The 16,906-nt window shown below is 43.3% G+C and overlaps 1 protein-coding gene across 3 annotated transcripts in view; it reads right to left on the bottom strand.

Moving 5' to 3' along the window:
* Camk1d (calcium/calmodulin dependent protein kinase ID) overlaps window positions 1-16,906 on the bottom strand; it is a 401,559-nt gene that overhangs the window by 31,867 nt on the left and 352,786 nt on the right. For all 3 annotated transcript variants that reach the window (XM_021150928.2, XM_021150944.3, XM_029473783.2), the window contains exon 6: window positions 13,452-13,527. In XM_021150928.2, coding sequence (XP_021006587.1) covers window positions 13,452-13,527 — 76 coding nt within the window. The remainder of the gene's footprint in view (window positions 1-13,451; window positions 13,528-16,906) is intronic.

The following is a 16,906-nucleotide window of genomic DNA, read 5'->3' as shown; positions in this document are numbered from 1 at the left end:
TGGGGCTCTCAAGCCACAGAGAGCATTTAGCACACACAGGACCCACTTTTTACAAAGGACAGAGAGGAGCCAGGGAGCCTTTCTGCAAGTCCTTGGAACGCAGGTACACCAAGATATCACCAATAAACCAAGCCAAAGCAAACTTGGATTATTTTAAACAACTGTTGCCCGGTGAACCAAAAGGGCCAATGCCAAGTACGACAGGAGGAGAACCTGGGTGATTGTTATTGATCTTTAAAGCAAGAGAAGGGAGGGCAGGAATGAACTGGTCTGCTCAGGCCACCTTGACCCAATAAGAGCGAGAACTATATGCTGGTCATGTTTCTCTTGACTGAGAACGGTCACCTGCAGACCCACGGGTTCTATAAATACATTCAAGGCTGCTTATCTCTACTGTCCTGAACTCACATCTACATAGAGAGCTCTTGGCTTTAGCTCATTTCTTGTAGATCATTTCCTAGGTGAGGGAGTGTGCTTTTTGTTGCTACGCATGCCCTATGACCTTGCGGGGCAGGCCATGGGTCTTATTGCGAGTCGGTATATGGACACTTACTTTTTAAAAGCCCATTCTGATCCTCTGTTAACTGTGAGTCCATGTGCATGGGTTGTGAGTCTCTGATGCTCTTCCTTGGAGATAGGCTTTTTTTCTTCCCTTCCCCTTCCTTCCTGTCTTTCCTCTCCCTGTCCCCTCATTTCCTTCCTTCCTTCTTTTGTATTGAGGACCAAATCTAGGTCCTCACATAAACCTAGGTCCTCACTGTCCTAACAGTGTTATCCTCAGCCCTTAAAAGGCTTTTGCTTATCAGATAGGTTCTACAGTTCACATCTGTGCCCGGAAGTGGACCCTGTGCTCCAGCCCTCCCTACCCCAATTGCACTCAGAGACAGCTTGACTCCCGAGGAGTTCTGACACACCCGGGCTCACAGGTGAGTCTACCACTACTGCCTCAATCCCTGGCCTAACTGGGACCCTCCTGTGGCTTAGGGGATGCAGGAACCCACACCAAGTTGGGGGTCACAAGATCCCTACAGTTTGCATCTGCACCGAGGAGCAGACAGGTTCTAAGTTACTCAGGCTGACCTAGAACTTGCAATCCTCTTGCCTCAGTCTCCCTAGTGGTCAGGATTATAGGCCTTTACCACTAACTTATAGCCTAGTTTAGTTCTACATTTCTATAGACATAATATAGATGGGGGTGTCAAGGTGGTCTGAAAGATGTGATGGGCCCTGATAATCACAGTTCAGGGTTTTAAAAGATGGTCACTGGCTGCTGGTAATAGCAGCTAGTGTTCTTATGTTTATTAACCTTCCTGGTACCCCAAGAGTTGCAATACTGCAACCTGGGCTGGGGCCCTGCGATTATGCTGCAATCTCTACCTTAGATGCTTGGTCTCTTGTTCCTTCCCTGAAACATATGCATTCCATAAGCAAGCCAGATGTCAACTGCTGGGACTGGCTTGGCAAGAATCAGCCTTTGTGTGAGGAAAGGCAGCGACTTGAATGCAAATGAGGCATTCTTCGCTCCTTTCTTAAGAGATAATTAGGTTGTACACACATACACAGGATCATCAATATTTATGTGACCTAGTTCATTCGAAGGAGGCCATAGGAAAAGCAAGGGGATTCTTGAATTTTTGCCTACGCAGGACTTCTAAGCAGACAGACAGGTCAGAGGTCATGGCCAAGTCTGGCTGAGCCTGTTCAGGTTGCCTTCACTGCCTTTGATCTACCTGATTTCTTCAGTTTGAGCGGTGTGAATGTCCCTAGGATATTTCTCAGTTTTCATGTCAGCAGAAATCCAGGGTGTTCCTCTGTAGCCTGATGAAGGTCTGAGCACACTTTAGGGAGCAGTCATCAATCTCCCTGAGGTGAGAGCTTGCTCTACAAGACATTCACGCAAATCTCGAGAAAGGAAAAATTATCTCTTCGGCATTTGTCCTATCTTGGCCAAGTGAAGCCCACCGCACTAGGCACCAGCATAGACTGTCTTGTCTTTCTCAGCAGCTTAAGCTCTGCGGGCAAAGGTGCTTTGTGTAAATCCTCAGTATCAGAGCAAGGTTCCTGGCAGGGTTGGGACCCATCAAGTGTGCTTAGAGTAGATGAAGAGCCATGACAGAAAAACAATTTCTCCTTCCACATGATGGATAACAGAGAAATGAGTGAGGAGACCCAGAGAGAGGCAATTTAACAAGCCTCTGCACCGGCAAAATGAGCGATGTTTATGTGCTGTGCAGAGAGAAGAAAATGTGGTGATGCGGTCTGTCTCAGCCATTTTTTGCTGTAATCTAATATCTCAGTGTGACAGGCTGGTCGATTAAAAATAATAGGGCAGTGTTCCAGAAATTGGGAGAGGCTAGCATCTTTTCCACTCTAATGGAGAAAAAGAATAGGGGTCTTGGTGTGATTCCCTGAGAAAGCTGGGTTTTCTATAGCATAGCATAGCTTTTGCTATGGTCTTAGCTTGCTCCATAGCTGTGTAAACTCAGACAGTGACTGGATAGAGAGCTATACATGGTGGATCAACAGGAGCATTGAAGTTGCAGGAGTCTGAGATTGAGATCCATGTGTTTTATTTGAGTGTGGTTTTTGTGTGATGCGTACATGCATACATGATTATGTTGGTATGTGATCATCCATGCAGAAGCCAGAGGTGGACCTCAGTCTTCTGCCTCAGTTGCTTTTCCACCTTCCCTTTTGAGACAGGTTCTGTTGCTGAGCCTGGAGGTCATCAGTTGGTTGGTCTGGCTAGGCAGTGAGCTCCAGGAATCCACCTGTCTCCATTTCCCCAGAACGGGGATTATGGGCATGCCTCATCATTCTTGGCTTTAATATGGGTACTATGGAAACCCAAGCTTAGGCCCCTAGTTTGGATAACAAGCACTTTACTCACAAAGCCATTTCCAAAGCTGCAAATTTGGATGTTATCCCTGTTTCAAGTTAGTGCCAATTTTGCACTATCCTTACCAACTTGGGCCATAGGACCTTCCCAAGGAGAATCGTCCAAGTACCATGGCATACTTAGCCAGATATTTCTTCCCTTCTTAATCTTCTCCAGTCTTCTACACAGACCTTGAATGGTACTTCCCTTCCCACTACCCAATGCTCTCTGTCCTCAACAACTGCCTCATTCCATCAACTCCAACAGCTGGCAGAGCGCATGAGACCAACAGCCTCCAGTGTGTGATCATTAGGGTCAATGACTGTCATTCCTGTAGTGCTTTCTATGTCTAGGAACTGACCCTGGTGTTAGAGATCTAAAGATGACAAAGGCTAGGTGCCTCTACCCCAGTACTAGTGATGTACACAGCCAGACAAGATGAGCTCATAAGTGGGTTAAAATATCCCTAATGTTAAATTCAAAGTTAGTGTTTTTCTACACGTAGCCATGTTACATAGAAAATTATACCCAGATAATTATTAGATAGTGTCTTATCATGTAAAGAGTGACCTAAAACGTTCTAAGTAGCCCAGGGAAGTCCGAACTCCCAATTCTCTTGCCTTTACTCCCCAAATGCTGGCATCACGAGAGCTCGCTACTGAATTCAGCTGACATCTGAACACCTTACAGGATATAACTAAAATGACTGAAGTTTGTTTATTCTCTGTCTGGGCTTCAAGCTCTGGCTATCACGAAGGACAAAGGGAGTCCTTGTCTACCCTCTTGGAATCTGACATAGTCATGAAATCAACCTGAAGGTGGTTTCTGGGGGAAGTGAGTGGTACCAAAAGAAAACCACCCAAGCTGGAGCTTATCAAGTTCTTATTAAGTAGAAGCAAAGAAATATGGCATGTCTTCTTTTAAGACCAACTTGAAGTGCTGCATTGTGTCCCATTACTGGAAGAGCCTAGATACCCCACTATTCAGACATACCCCAATACAAGTTATACCCACACGTTAGAACTCTTCAAAGCTCTACATGGCATCTATAACCATGTTAAGATATTCTATCAGATATTTTCTTTATTTACATTTCAAATGCTATCCTGAAAGTTCCCTATACGCTCCCCACACCCTGCTCCCCTACCCAACCACTCCCACTTCTTGGCCCTGGCGTTCCCCTGTACTGGGACATATAAGGTTTGCAAAACTAAGAGGCCTCTCTTTCCAGTGATGGTCGAGTAGGCCATCTTCTGCTACACATGCAGCTAGAGACATGAGCTCTGGGGGTACTGGTTAGTTCATATTGTTTTTCCACCTATAGGGTTGCAGACCACTTCAGCTCCTTGGGTGCTTTCTCTAGCTTCTCCATTGGGGGCCCTGTGTTCCATCCTATAGATGACTGTGAGCATCCACTTCTGTTTTTGCCAAAGCACTGGCTTAGCCTCATATGAGACAGCTATATCAGCATCCCTTCAGCAAAATCTTGCTTGCATATGCAATATTGTCTGGGTTTGGTGGCTGACTATGGGATGGATCCCCGGGTGGGGTAGTCTCTGGATATCCCATCCTTTCATCTTAGCTCCAAACTTTGTCTCTGTAACTCCTTCCATGGGTATTTTGTTCTCTATTCTAAGGAGGAATGAAGTATCCACACGTTGGTCTTCCTTCTTCTTGACTTTCTTGAGTTTTGCAAATTGTATATTGGGTATTCTAAGTTTCTGGGCTAATATCCATTTATCAGTGAGTGCATATCTAATGACTTCTTTTGTGATTGGGTTGCCTCACTAAGGATGATATCCTCCAGATACGTCCATTTGCCTAAGAATTTCATAAATTCATTGTTTTTAATAGCTGAGTAGTACACCATTATGTAAATGTAAAACACTTTCTGTATCCATTCCTCTGCTGAGGGACATCTGGGTTCTTTCCAGCTTCTGGCTGTTATAAATAAGGCTGCTATAAACATAGTGGTGTTCTTATTACCGGTTGGAACATCTTCTGGGTATATGCCCAGGAGAGGTTTTGCTGGATCTTCCGGTAGTACTATGTCCAATTTTCTGAGGATCCACCAGACTGACTTCCAGAGTGGTTGTACCAACTTGCAATCCCACCAGCAATGGAGGAGTATTCCTCTTTTTCCACATCCTAGCCAGTATCTGCTGTCACCTGAATGTTTGATCTTAGCCATTCTGACTGGTGGGAGGTGGAATCTCAAGGTTGTTTTCATTTGCATTTCCCTGATGATTAAGGATGCTGAATATTTTTTCAGATGCTTCTCAGCCATTCGGTATTCCTTAGTTGAGAATTCTTTGTTTAGCTCTGTACCCCATTTTTAAAATGGGGTTATTTGAATTTCTGGAGTCCAGCTTCTTGAACTCTTTGTATATATTGGATATTAGTCCCCTATCAGATTTAGGATTGGCAAAAATTCTTTCCCAATCTGTTGGTGGCCTTTTTGTTTTATTTACAGTGTCTTTGGCGTTACAGAAGCTTTGCAATTTTATGAAGTCCTATTTGTCAATTCTTTTTTTTTTTTTTTTTGAGACAGGGTTTCCCTGTATAGCTCTGACTGTCATGGAACTCACTTTGTTAGTTATACATTAAGTGGCCTTGAACTCAGAAATCCACCTGCCTCTGCCTCCCAAGTGCTGGGATTAAAGGTGTGTGCCACTGCGCCTGGCTCTATTTGTCAATTCTTGATCTTAGAGCACAAGCCTTTGCTGTTCTGTTTAGGAATTTTTCCCCTGTGCCCATATCTTTGAAGCTTTTCCCCACTTTCTCCTCTATTAATTTCAGTGTCTCTGGTTTTATGTGGAGGTCTTTGATCCACTTAGACTTGAGCTTTGTACAAGGAGATAAGAATGGATCAATTCACATTCTTCTACATGATAACCACCAGTTGTGCCAGCACCATTTGTTGAAAATGCTCTCTTTTTTCCACTGGATGGTTTTAGCTCCTTTGTCAAAGATCAAGTGATCATAGCTATGTAGATTCTGTTCAATTCTATTCCACTGATCTATCTGTCTGTCGCTGTACGAGTACCATGCAGTTTTTATCACAATTGCTCTGTAGTACAGCTTAATGTCAGGCATGGTGATTTCATCAGAGGTTCTTTATTGTTGAGAATAGTTTTTGCTATCCTAGGTTTTTTATTATTCCAGATGAATTTGCAAATTGCCCTTTCTAACTCAGTGAAGAATTGAATTGGAATTTTGATGGGGATTGCATTGAATCTGTAGATTGCTTTCCGCAGGATAGCAATTTTGACTATATTAATCCTGCCAATCCATGAGCATGGGAGATCTTTCCATCTTCTGAGATCTTCTTCAATTTATTTCTTTAGAGACTTAAGTTCTTATCATACAGATCTTTCACTTCCTTAGTTAGACTCACACCAAGGTATTTTATATTATTTGTGACTATTGTGAATGGTGTTGTTTCCCTAATTTCTTTCTCAGCCCATTTATCCTTTGTGTAGAGAAAGGTCATTGACTTGTTTGAGTTAATTTTATATCCAGCTACTGCAATGAAGCTACTTATCAGGTTTAGGAGTTCTCTGGTGGAATTTTTAGGATCACTTATATATACTATCATATCATCTGCAAATAGTGATATTTTGACTTCTTCCTTTCCAATTTGTATCCTATTGACCTCCTTTTGTTGTCTAATTGCTCTGGCTAGGACTTCAAGTATTATATTGAATAGGTAGGGAGAAATCTAGTCCCTGATTTTAGTGGGATTGCCTCAAGTTTCTCTCCATTTAGTTTGATGCTGACTACTGGTTTGCTGTATATTACTTTTTTTTATGTTTAAGGATGGGCCTTGAATTCCTGATCTTTCCATGACTTTTATCATGAAGGGGGGGGGTGTTGGATTTTGTCAAATGCTTTCTCAGCATCTAATGAGATGATCATGTGGTTTTTATCTTTGAGTTTGTTTATATACTGGATTACATTCGTGGATTTCTGTATATTGAACCATCCCTGATTTCCTGGGACGAAGCCTACTTGGTCATGATGGATGATGGTTTTGATGTGTTCTTGGATTCGGTTTGTGAGGATTTTATTGAGTATTTTTGCATTCATAAGGGAAATTGGTCTGAAGTTCTCTTTCTTTGTTGGATCTTTGTGTGGTTTAGGTATCAGAGTAATTGTGGCTTCATAGAATGAGTTGGGTAGAGTACCTTCTGTTTCTATTTTGTGGAATAGTTTGAGAAGAGTTGGAATTAGGTCTCTTTGAAGGTCTGATAGAACTCTGCACTAAACACATCTGGTCCTGGGCTTTTTTTGGTTGGGAGACTATTGATGACTGCTTCTATTTCGTTAGGGGAAATGAGATTGTTTAGATTGTTAATCTGATCCTGATTTAACTTTGGTACCTGGTATCTGTCTAGGAAGTTGTCCATTTCATTCAGGTTTTCTAGTTTTGTTGAGTATATATAGCCTTTTGTAGTAGGATCTGAAGATGTTTTGGATTTCCTCAGGTTTTGTTGTTATGTCTCCTTTTTCATTTTTGATTTTGTTAATTAGGATACTGTCCCTGTGCCTTCTAGTTAGTCTGGCTAAGGGTTTATCTATCTTGTTGATTTTCTCAAAGAACCAGCTCCTGGTTTGGTTGATTCTTTGAATAGTTCTTTTTGTTTCCACTTGGTTGATTTGAGCCCTGCGTTTGATTATTTCCTGACATCTACTCCTCTTGGGTGACTTTGCTTCCTTTAGTTCTAGAGCTTCTAGGTGTGCTGTCAGGCTGCCAGTGTATGCTCTGTCTAGTTTCTTTTTGGAGACACTCAGGGCTATGAGTTTTCTTCTTAGGACTGCCTTCATTGTGTCCCATAAGTTTGGGTATGTTGTGGCTTCATTTTCATTAAACTCTAAAAAGTCTTTAATTTCTTTCTTTATTTCATCCTTGACCAAGGAATCATTGAGTAGAGTGTTGTTCAGTTTCCACATGAATGTTGGCATTCTATTATTTATGTTGTTATTGAAGATCAGCCTCAGTCCCTGGTGATCTGATAGGATGCATGGGATAATTTCAATATTTTTGTGTCTGTGGAGGCCTGTTTTGTGACCAATTATATGGTCAATTTTGGAGGAGGTACCATGTGGCGCTGAGAAGAAGGTATATCCTTTTGTTTTAGCATAAAATGTTCTGTAGATATCTATTAAATCAATTTGTTTCCTAACTTCTGTTACTGTCCATGTGTCTCTGTTTAGTTTCTGTTTCCAGGATCTGTCCATTGGTGAGAGTGGGGTGTTCAAGTCTCCCACTATTATTGTGTGAGGTGCAATGTGTGCTTTGAGCTTTACTAAAGTGTCTTTAATGAATGTGGCTGCCCTTGCATTTGGAGCATAGATATTCAGAATTGAGAGTTCCTCTTGGAGGATTTTACCTTTGATGAGTATGAAGTGCCCCTCCTTGTCTTTTTTGATAACTCTGGGTTGGAAGTCAATTTTATTCGATATTAGAATGGCTACTCCAGCTTGTTTCTTTGGACCACTTGCTTGGAAAATTGTTTTCCAGCTTTTCACTCTGAGGCAGTGTCTTTTTCCCTGAGATGGGTTTCCTGTAAGCAGCAAAATGTTGGGTCCTGTTTGTGTAGCCAGTCTATTAGTCTATGTCTTTTTATTGGGGAATTGAATCCATTGATGTTAAGAGAAATTAAAGAAAAGTAATTGTTGCTTCCTGTTATTTTTGTTGTTAAAGTTGAGATTCTGTTCTTGCGGTTGTCTTCTTTTAGGTTTGTTGAAGGATTAACTTTCTTGATGTTTCTAGGGTGTAGTTTCTGTCCTTGTGTTGGAGTTTTCCCTTTATTATCCTTTGAAGGGCTGGATTTGTGGAAAGATAATGTGTGAATTTGGTTTTGTTATGGAATACTTTGGTTTCTCCATCTATGGTAATTGAGAGTTTTGCTGGATATAGTAGCCTGAGTTAGCATTTGTGTTCTCTTAGGGTCTGCATAACGTCTGTCCAGGATCTTCTGGCTTTCATAGTCTCTGGTGAGAAGTCTGGTGTAATTCTGATAGGCCTGCCTTTATATGTTACTTAACCTTTTTCCCTTACTGCTTTTAATATTCTATCTTTATTTAGTGCATTTGTTGTTCTGATTATTATGTGTCGGGAGGAATTTCTTTTCTGGTCCAGACTATTTGGAATTCTGTAGGCTTCTTGTATGTTCATGGGCATCTTTCCTTAGGTTAGGGAAGTTTTCTTCTATAATTCTGTTGAAGACATTTGCTGGCCCTTTAATTTGAAAAATCTTCATTCTCATCTACTTCTATTATCCATAGGTTTAGTCTTTTCATCGTCTCCTAGATTTCCTGGATGTTTTGAGTTAGGATCTTTTTGCATTTTGCATTGTCTTTGATTGTTGTACCCATGTTCCCTATGGAATTTTCTGCACTTGAGATTCTCTCTTCCATCTCTTGTATTCTGTTGCTGATGCTTGCATCTATGGTTCCTGATTTTTTTTCTAGGGTTTCTATCTCCAGAGTTGTCTCAATTTGGGTTTTCTTTATTGTTTCTACTTCCCCTTTTTAGGTATTGGATGGTTTTGTTCAATTCCATCACCTGTTTGGTTGTGTTTTCCTATAGCTCTTTAAGGGATTTTTGTGTTTCCTCTTTAAGGACTTCTACCTCTTTAGCACTGTTCTCCTGTATTTCTTTAAGTGAGTTATTAATGCCCTTCTTTATGTCCTCTACCAGCATCATGAGATGTGATTATAAATCCAAGTCTTGCTTTTCGGATGTGTTGGGGTATCCAGGACTGGCTGAGGTGGGAGTGCTGGGTTCTGATGATGGTGAGTGGTCTTGGTTTCTGTTAGTAAGTTTCTTACATTTGCCTTTTGCCATCTGGTAATCTCTGGAGATAGTTGTTACAGTTGTCTCTGGTTGGAGCTTGTTCCTCCTGTGATTCTGTTAGCCTTGGTCAGCAGTCCTGGGAGTCCAGCTCTCTTCTGAGTCTCAGTGGTCAGAACACTCTCTGCAGGCAAGTTCTCCTCTTGCAGGGAAGGTGCACAGAGGTCTGGTGTTCAGTCCTGCCTCCTGGCTGAATTGAAGGCCCGAAACAGGGCTTGTCCCAGAAGATGTGTTGCTTCTACAGTCTGTACACTCACCTGCAAGACTGGTCTCCGAGGGATGCAGGACACAAGATGGGTCTCTCACCTGCCTCTGGTGGTCAGAGCCCTCCCAGGAGGACACCTCTCCTCTGGCGGATAAGGTGCCCGGATGTCTGGAGCCTGAAATGGGGTCTGTCCCAGAAGCTGTGTTGCTTCTGCAGTTTGCTTGCTCACCCTTTGCAGTCAACAAGCTGATCTGTGCAGATTGGTCTTTGAGGAACCCGGGACCCAAGATGGCTCCCTCACCTGCTCAGGCAGTCAGAGCCCTCCTGGGTGGACACCTCTCCTCTGGTGGGGAAGGTGCCCAGATGTCTGGATCCCGAAACGGGGTCTGTCCGAGAAGGTGTGTTGCTTCTGCAGTCCGTGCTCTCACCTGCGCAGACTGGTCTCTGAGGGACCCAGGCTAAGATGTTCTAATATGTCTTCTATGTCTAATATGAACTGTGGTTCAGGGCACATGTGGTTAAGTGCCTATTGCCAGTCTATTCCTTTCAGCCTTCTTCTCCAGTAGCACTATGATTTTACTCTGAAAATTTCCCTCTGCCACAATACCTCCAGATTGACTAGCCAAGCAAGATAATACCACTGTCCTTGCCAATGGCTGATTTAGAGAGGATACCAGAAAGGTTTCCTCTAGGTGCTCTCCTTGCTATGGGAGGACACACTGAGCAAGAGAACCCTCCCCAGGCAGGAAGCAGAGACTGACCAGGAACTTTACTGGCCGCTGTTATCTACAAATTACATGTGCTGATACTGGATATCATTTACTCTGTTGTACCTTGTTATAGCATAGCAGCTGGATCACTAAGGCATCCCTACCTAGTTACAGATACTTTTTCAGTAATCCCAAAGATTTACTATAGTGTGGTGTGTGTGTATGTGTGTGGGGTGTGTATGTGTGTGTGTGTGTGTTAGGAATGTGATGGATGTCAAAGAGGGCAATGGATCCCCTGGAGCTGGAGTTAGAAGCTGTTGTTAGCTGCCTATCATGGGTGCTAAAAACCAAACTCCAGTCCTCTGCAGAGCAACAAATGCTGAGCCATTTCTCCAGCTCCTTACCTAATAATTCAAAGAAACATTAATCAAGGGCTGGAGAGATGGCTCAGTGGTTAAGAGAACTGATTGCTCTTCCAGAGGTCGAGTTCAATCCCCAGCAACCACATGGTGGCTCACAACCATCTGTAATGGAATCTGATGCCCTCTTCTGGTGTTTGAAGACAGCAACAGTATACACATATATAAATAAAAATAAATAAATCTTAAAAACTACCACTAATCAATATTCATTCTCTGCAACTGCTGAAATCCCTTTCTATGTCAAGATGTCAAAGAAAAAAATGATACTCACAAACCCAAAGTGAGTACCGTCCCAGGGAAGACCCTTCCAGACCACCAAGATCAGCTTCAACTATTGACAGGAAAGGGCCAGTCTTTAACTTACTTTGAGCTTTCCAGTCAAGCCGAGAGAGTCAGGACCTCTGACAGGATTATAGCTGGGGAGTTATGAGGCCACATTGAGTAACACTGTGTCCTTGTAACTCTCTGTTTACCCAGGACCAGGTCTAATCGTGTATGTGTGGTTTTATTAGGGGACTGGTTTACAACTGTTATTAGATTCTCAAAAGGGTCTATATCCCCTAAAGCAAGATACTAGTGCCAAGGATTAGTGACCTTTGCATATCTGTGACCAATATACCTGATAGACGCAACTTAGTGGAGGGATTTTATCTTCACAGTTTAACAGTTGGGTACAGAGAGCTGAAATGGTGCTAGGGTAAGAGAGTTATCAAGGACATACTTCCAGCCAACGACCTCCCACAGCTAAGCTCCACCTCCCAGAGTTCTAGAATTTCCTAAAATAGTACCACCAATCAGGACCCTAAGAGTCTGTGGGTCTTGACCCTCTCCAATGTTTGCTATGCTTAGAAAATGAAGACATATATAAGTGCACTATCTTAGTCTTAGCACTCACATAAAGGAGAACCCTATGGGGTGTATTACAGTGGGCCAAACTCCCCTATTGCAATGGCATGAACCCACAGGAGCTATCACCCAAATCTACACTGGAATGCACAAGCTACCCTACTGAATGTTGCTGTAGAAAGATCATTTGCTTCCTTGGTAACGGTGCAAGGTGGCCTTGAGGACAGAGGACATCATGTACAATTAGAAGCTTCTTTAATCACAGTCCTTTCTAGTCTTTGGCAAGGGATGTTTGTTTGGTAGAGAACATCCCTTTCTTTGGGGATACTCAGGAGAGGAACTTCATTTCCTAGCAATTATGGAAGCTAGTTGGGCTAAACCTGCTATAAAAGCCTACCACATAATAAATATTTGCAGATACAACTGCAATTAAAAAGGGCTTTAGAGTAGGCTTGGGCAAAACAAAACCTAATGATACGGAACAGAAGGGCTGATCCTGAAATGTCTGCAAGGAGGGCACGGGATGATGTCATTTCCTGGATCAAGGAAGTAAGGCCTCCAGCAGGAAACGAGGTGTTCCAGCCATGTGTTTTGATTTCCATCCACTTTCTCCTAAATGTGATCCTTTAGGGAGATGTGCTAGTATTTTCACACAGTGGTTTTCAACCCAGTCCCTCCAAAGCCATGAAGTTAATAGGGAAAGGAAAATCAGAATCAAAATCAAATTGTTATTTTATTTTTAAGTTACTTTTGCGGTTGTTTTTGCTTTTGAAACAGGATCTCTCTATATAGGCCTGGCTGTCTTTAAATTCATTATGTAGTTTACACTGGCTTCAGACCCACAGAGGTCTGCTTGTCTCTATCTTCCAAGTGTTGAGATTAAAGGTGGGTACCACCAGGCCTGGCATTTTTAAGGTGTAAGATTGGTGTGAATGTTGATCAGGGCTGCTAGGAAAGTATCCCTAAAGTGGCGCCTTGCTACGTACATGTCAGTGGCTTCCCAAAATTAGACAAAGAATGTTTTATCATATGATATAAATATCAGTTCCATTTTTAGACTCATACATTCACGGCCATAGCAACATTATGCACAAGAGTCTAAAGGTGGCAGCAACTCAATTATCCACGGATGGGTGAGAAGATGAACTTAGGGTGGTCCAGAAAGTTGGGTGTCATCCCTGAAAGGAAGGAGGGTCTGGCATATAGTTCAACATGGATGAACTCTGAGGACCCATAAGTGAATAAGCTTATCACCAAAGAAAAACAGCTGTATGTTCCCACTTCTCTTAGGCCCCCAGAAAAGCCAGGTTCACAAAGACAGACGGTAGAATGGAGGGTAACGGGCTGAGAGGGGTGCAGGGAGCGGCTGTCTGCTGTTTGTAAAGTTTCTGTCAGAGATGAAATAGGCAGTGGCAGTACTGCAGAGGATAGACTTAATACTCCCAGAACGATAAAAATCTCTGTTACACATATTTTGCCACAGTCAGATAAGTAGAGGTGGAGGGGAGCCATGGTGGTAAGCAATACTTACAAGATATAGGCGATCACCCCGATGGACCAGCAGTCCACAGCTTTGCTGTACGGTTTCTGGGCGAGAACTTCCGGAGCTGTGGACAGAGAAAGATTCACAGCCTTGATGATTTAGATGCCAGGGGCCAAAGAAGCTTACCTGGCGTTTTCATCTTCTGATTTGTTTGTTTTTCTGTGTTGGCTCCTCAGATTTTGAGCCACTGGTGAATCTAAAAACTGAGCCGGGGGCTAAGGAACCTAAATTATCCGTGGTAGAGCATAGCCTGCTCAAAGTCCTGGATTCAAGTTTAAAGAAAAAACCCAAGTTCCAAAGATATTTAAATAAATAATAACAAATGATCCATTTGTTAGCTTAAGTAAAAGCAGATGGAGGGGTGTGTGTGTGTCTGTGTGTGTGTGTGTGTGTGTCTGAGTGTGTCTGGAAATAATCATCCATCAGTTGATCAAATGTTCTGTGTTAAGAACCATAGCTTCGTTAACACTGTAGTGTTAATTAGGGTGTGGAGTATGACCTGTACCCCCTCCCTGACTCAGGACAGCCTGTCTGGCTCCTGTGGGATTTTGTGAGGTGCCATGGGGACAAGGGTGCCAAGCACTTCCTGTGCTGTGCCTCCATAGAGCCTACTGCACAGCAAAGAGAACAGGGATCTGCTCCGAGCTGAACTTGTTTCCACATGATCTGTCTATCGGCGCCTTCACCTGCTTCCCCACAGAGTGGGGGATGGCTACTTAATCTCACTTCATCTCTGAACCATTATTTCATCAAGAGTCATTGCTCCCAGGGGTTTGGGTTCATTTTGTACCACCCCTGACTCCCATGTTCCTAGCCTTGGGGACAGGGTTCAGGCCCAGGTATCCATCTGGTGACCGACACAGCATCTGGAGTAGTTGGCACTCAACGTGGGTAAATACATATGAGGCAGTGGATCTCGCTGACAAGTGAAGTTTCTTCACATTAGACATATCTGCTTGAGATATCGTTAGTGTACAAGTTACAGAATAATTACAAATGTAGAAAAAGTAAAAACAGAATCATTGGTAGAGTCCTCGCTATGCCTAGAACTGTGTGTTCTATAGGATTTGGCTGGCTCATTTACCCCAACATCCTTGGGGAAACACCATCATCATGACATTGATTATCCCAAAATTATAGGAGAAGACACAAGGGCACTGAGAGGTTGCACCAGTTGTTAATGCAATCCAGCCAGAAAGTGGACTCTTCACCCACGTCTGCTCTGGAGGGACCTAATCGCACTGTCTACTCTGGAGGGACCTAATCGCACTAAGTGCAACACTTACTGCAGGCAGTTCCTATGCTCCCTGCGGTGAGTACTGCACCTGAGCTCAGAGAGCAAGGGAAGGAAACTGAGCGTCACAGACGGGATCTGTCCCAAGTTCACAGTCGGATCTGAAGAAGCGAGGCAATGTGATCCCCACTCTCCATCTTTCGGTTATCCTATCTGGATCACACTGCTTATCAGAGTGGACCCTCTTCAGTCTATATAAGAAACGTCCAGAAAATCCACCATGGAAATCTTTCTTGCATTCTCGTGAAGAATCTCCCTGAGCAAGAATAGGAAGGTAGAGGCTGGAAAGTGCTTGCCTTGCAGGCAGGAAAGTCTGAGTATGAAATTCAGGACCCACATAAAAAATTCTCGGTGGTGGAAGCATTCTTGCAATCACAGTGGTGAAGTGGGGCAGGGGGGTAGAGGAAGATGAATATCTGGGGTGTGCTAAATGTCCAACCTAGCTTACTTGCTGAGTTCTAGGTCAGTGAAAGACACCATCTCAAATAACCCAGGGCGACAGTGGTTGAGTGACATCAGACAAGGTTGTTCTCTGGCCTCCACACAAAAGTGTACATGCATCCACCCATACACACACATCAGCACATACATGAGTGTACACATACACATACATATAAAAGCATACATTTAAAAGAACAGGAAGGTATGGAAACTCCTCTTGAATGGTTGCTCATCAGAGACAGGAATTCAGCCATGGATCACCTCAAATCTCATTTCACATTTCAGTCCTAGATTCCATAAAAAAAAAAAAAAAAAAAAAAAAAAAAAAAAAAAAAAAGCAGAACAGAAATGCATTTGCATGTCTGTTTTTTCTCTGCCACACTGGGTGTCATTACCTAAAAGGCTTATAGATCTGTGAAGAGGGGTGGGGTGGGGGAGTTCGGGTGTAGAGGACCTTTACTTGGAGAGGTAGGAGCCCAGTGCATGATGGGTCCTTCCCCACTCACTGCTAAAAGGATATTTCTCAGCCTCCTCTGTTTATGAGAACCGTCAAAGGGGAGCCACTTAGCACTGTAAATGTCCTTTTGATTTAGGAGACTGACAGTCTGGTCTGAGCAGTTACACTGGTGCAGATGGCACTCAGTGACTGTCTGCAGGGACACTCTAGGGCCTGATGAAAACTTTATCACAGGCAGCAGAGGCACTCGCACCATCTGATGACTACCCAGGTGTCAGAAGCAAGGTGGTGGGTAGAGGCCCTGAGCCTGCAAGGATCCCCAGGGCTCCATAGCAAGATGGCTAGCCAACCAGCCCACCAGCCTGCTGGTTGACCCAGGTGTCAAACAGCACAGAAGCACAGGGACTTAGTGCCAGAGTGACAGCACAAACCACCATCACTGCAGTAGGTATCCAGTGGTGACAGACACAGAGGAAGAGTCACAGAGAAGGAAGCTTTCAGAATCTATGCTGGCTGCTTACATAGTATCGGAGTAAAGACTGGGCCCGTGCCCTGGGCATGTACAGTGCAGAGAGAAGAGACCCCTGCCCTGCAAAGCTGCATCTCTCTGTGATCACTCGCTTGTCTCTATTCCCTTTCCCCTCCCATGACTGTGGAGGGAGGCATCTCTAAAAGAACAGAACCCATTTCTAAGCCCTCAACTTTCAGAAACAGAAATGTGCTGGGGCTCGCCCCACATTTCACCTTGACTAGGAAAGCCACTAACATTTCAGGAGGCTGGCAAGGCACTGCAGAGAATTTAAAACAAGCAGTTGATTCATATCACCTGACATGTTTAGATTTGCATGTGTGGATGTGCACACACGTGGAGGCCAGAGGACAACCTAGGCTGTGCTTCCTCAAGATATATATATATATTATATATAATTATATATATATAATTATATATTATAACATATATGCAGGACATATATATACATATGTATTATATATAATTGAGTATATATATATATATATATATATATATAATATATGCTATAAACATATTGTGGCCTCCCTTCCCCCAGCCTGGAACTTGCTTGCTCAAGGGTGGAGCTACCGGCTCATTCGTCCTGTCACGCCTACCTACTACTGGAACCTGCCTTTGCTGCCTGGAGGCACACACGTGTTCGTCCTGCTACTGGACCCTGAGTTACTTGGCGGGAAGTTGGGTTCCCTCCCCCTTCCTTTATAACTGGGTGTCTGAAAATA

The sequence above is a fragment of the Mus caroli genome, unplaced genomic scaffold (genome assembly GCF_978045245.1).
Source record: "Mus caroli unplaced genomic scaffold, Mus_caroli_1 scaffold_2, whole genome shotgun sequence".
NCBI classification, from domain to species: Eukaryota; Metazoa; Chordata; class Mammalia; order Rodentia; family Muridae; genus Mus; species Mus caroli.
This window is presented reverse-complemented; position numbering and strand designations above follow the sequence as displayed.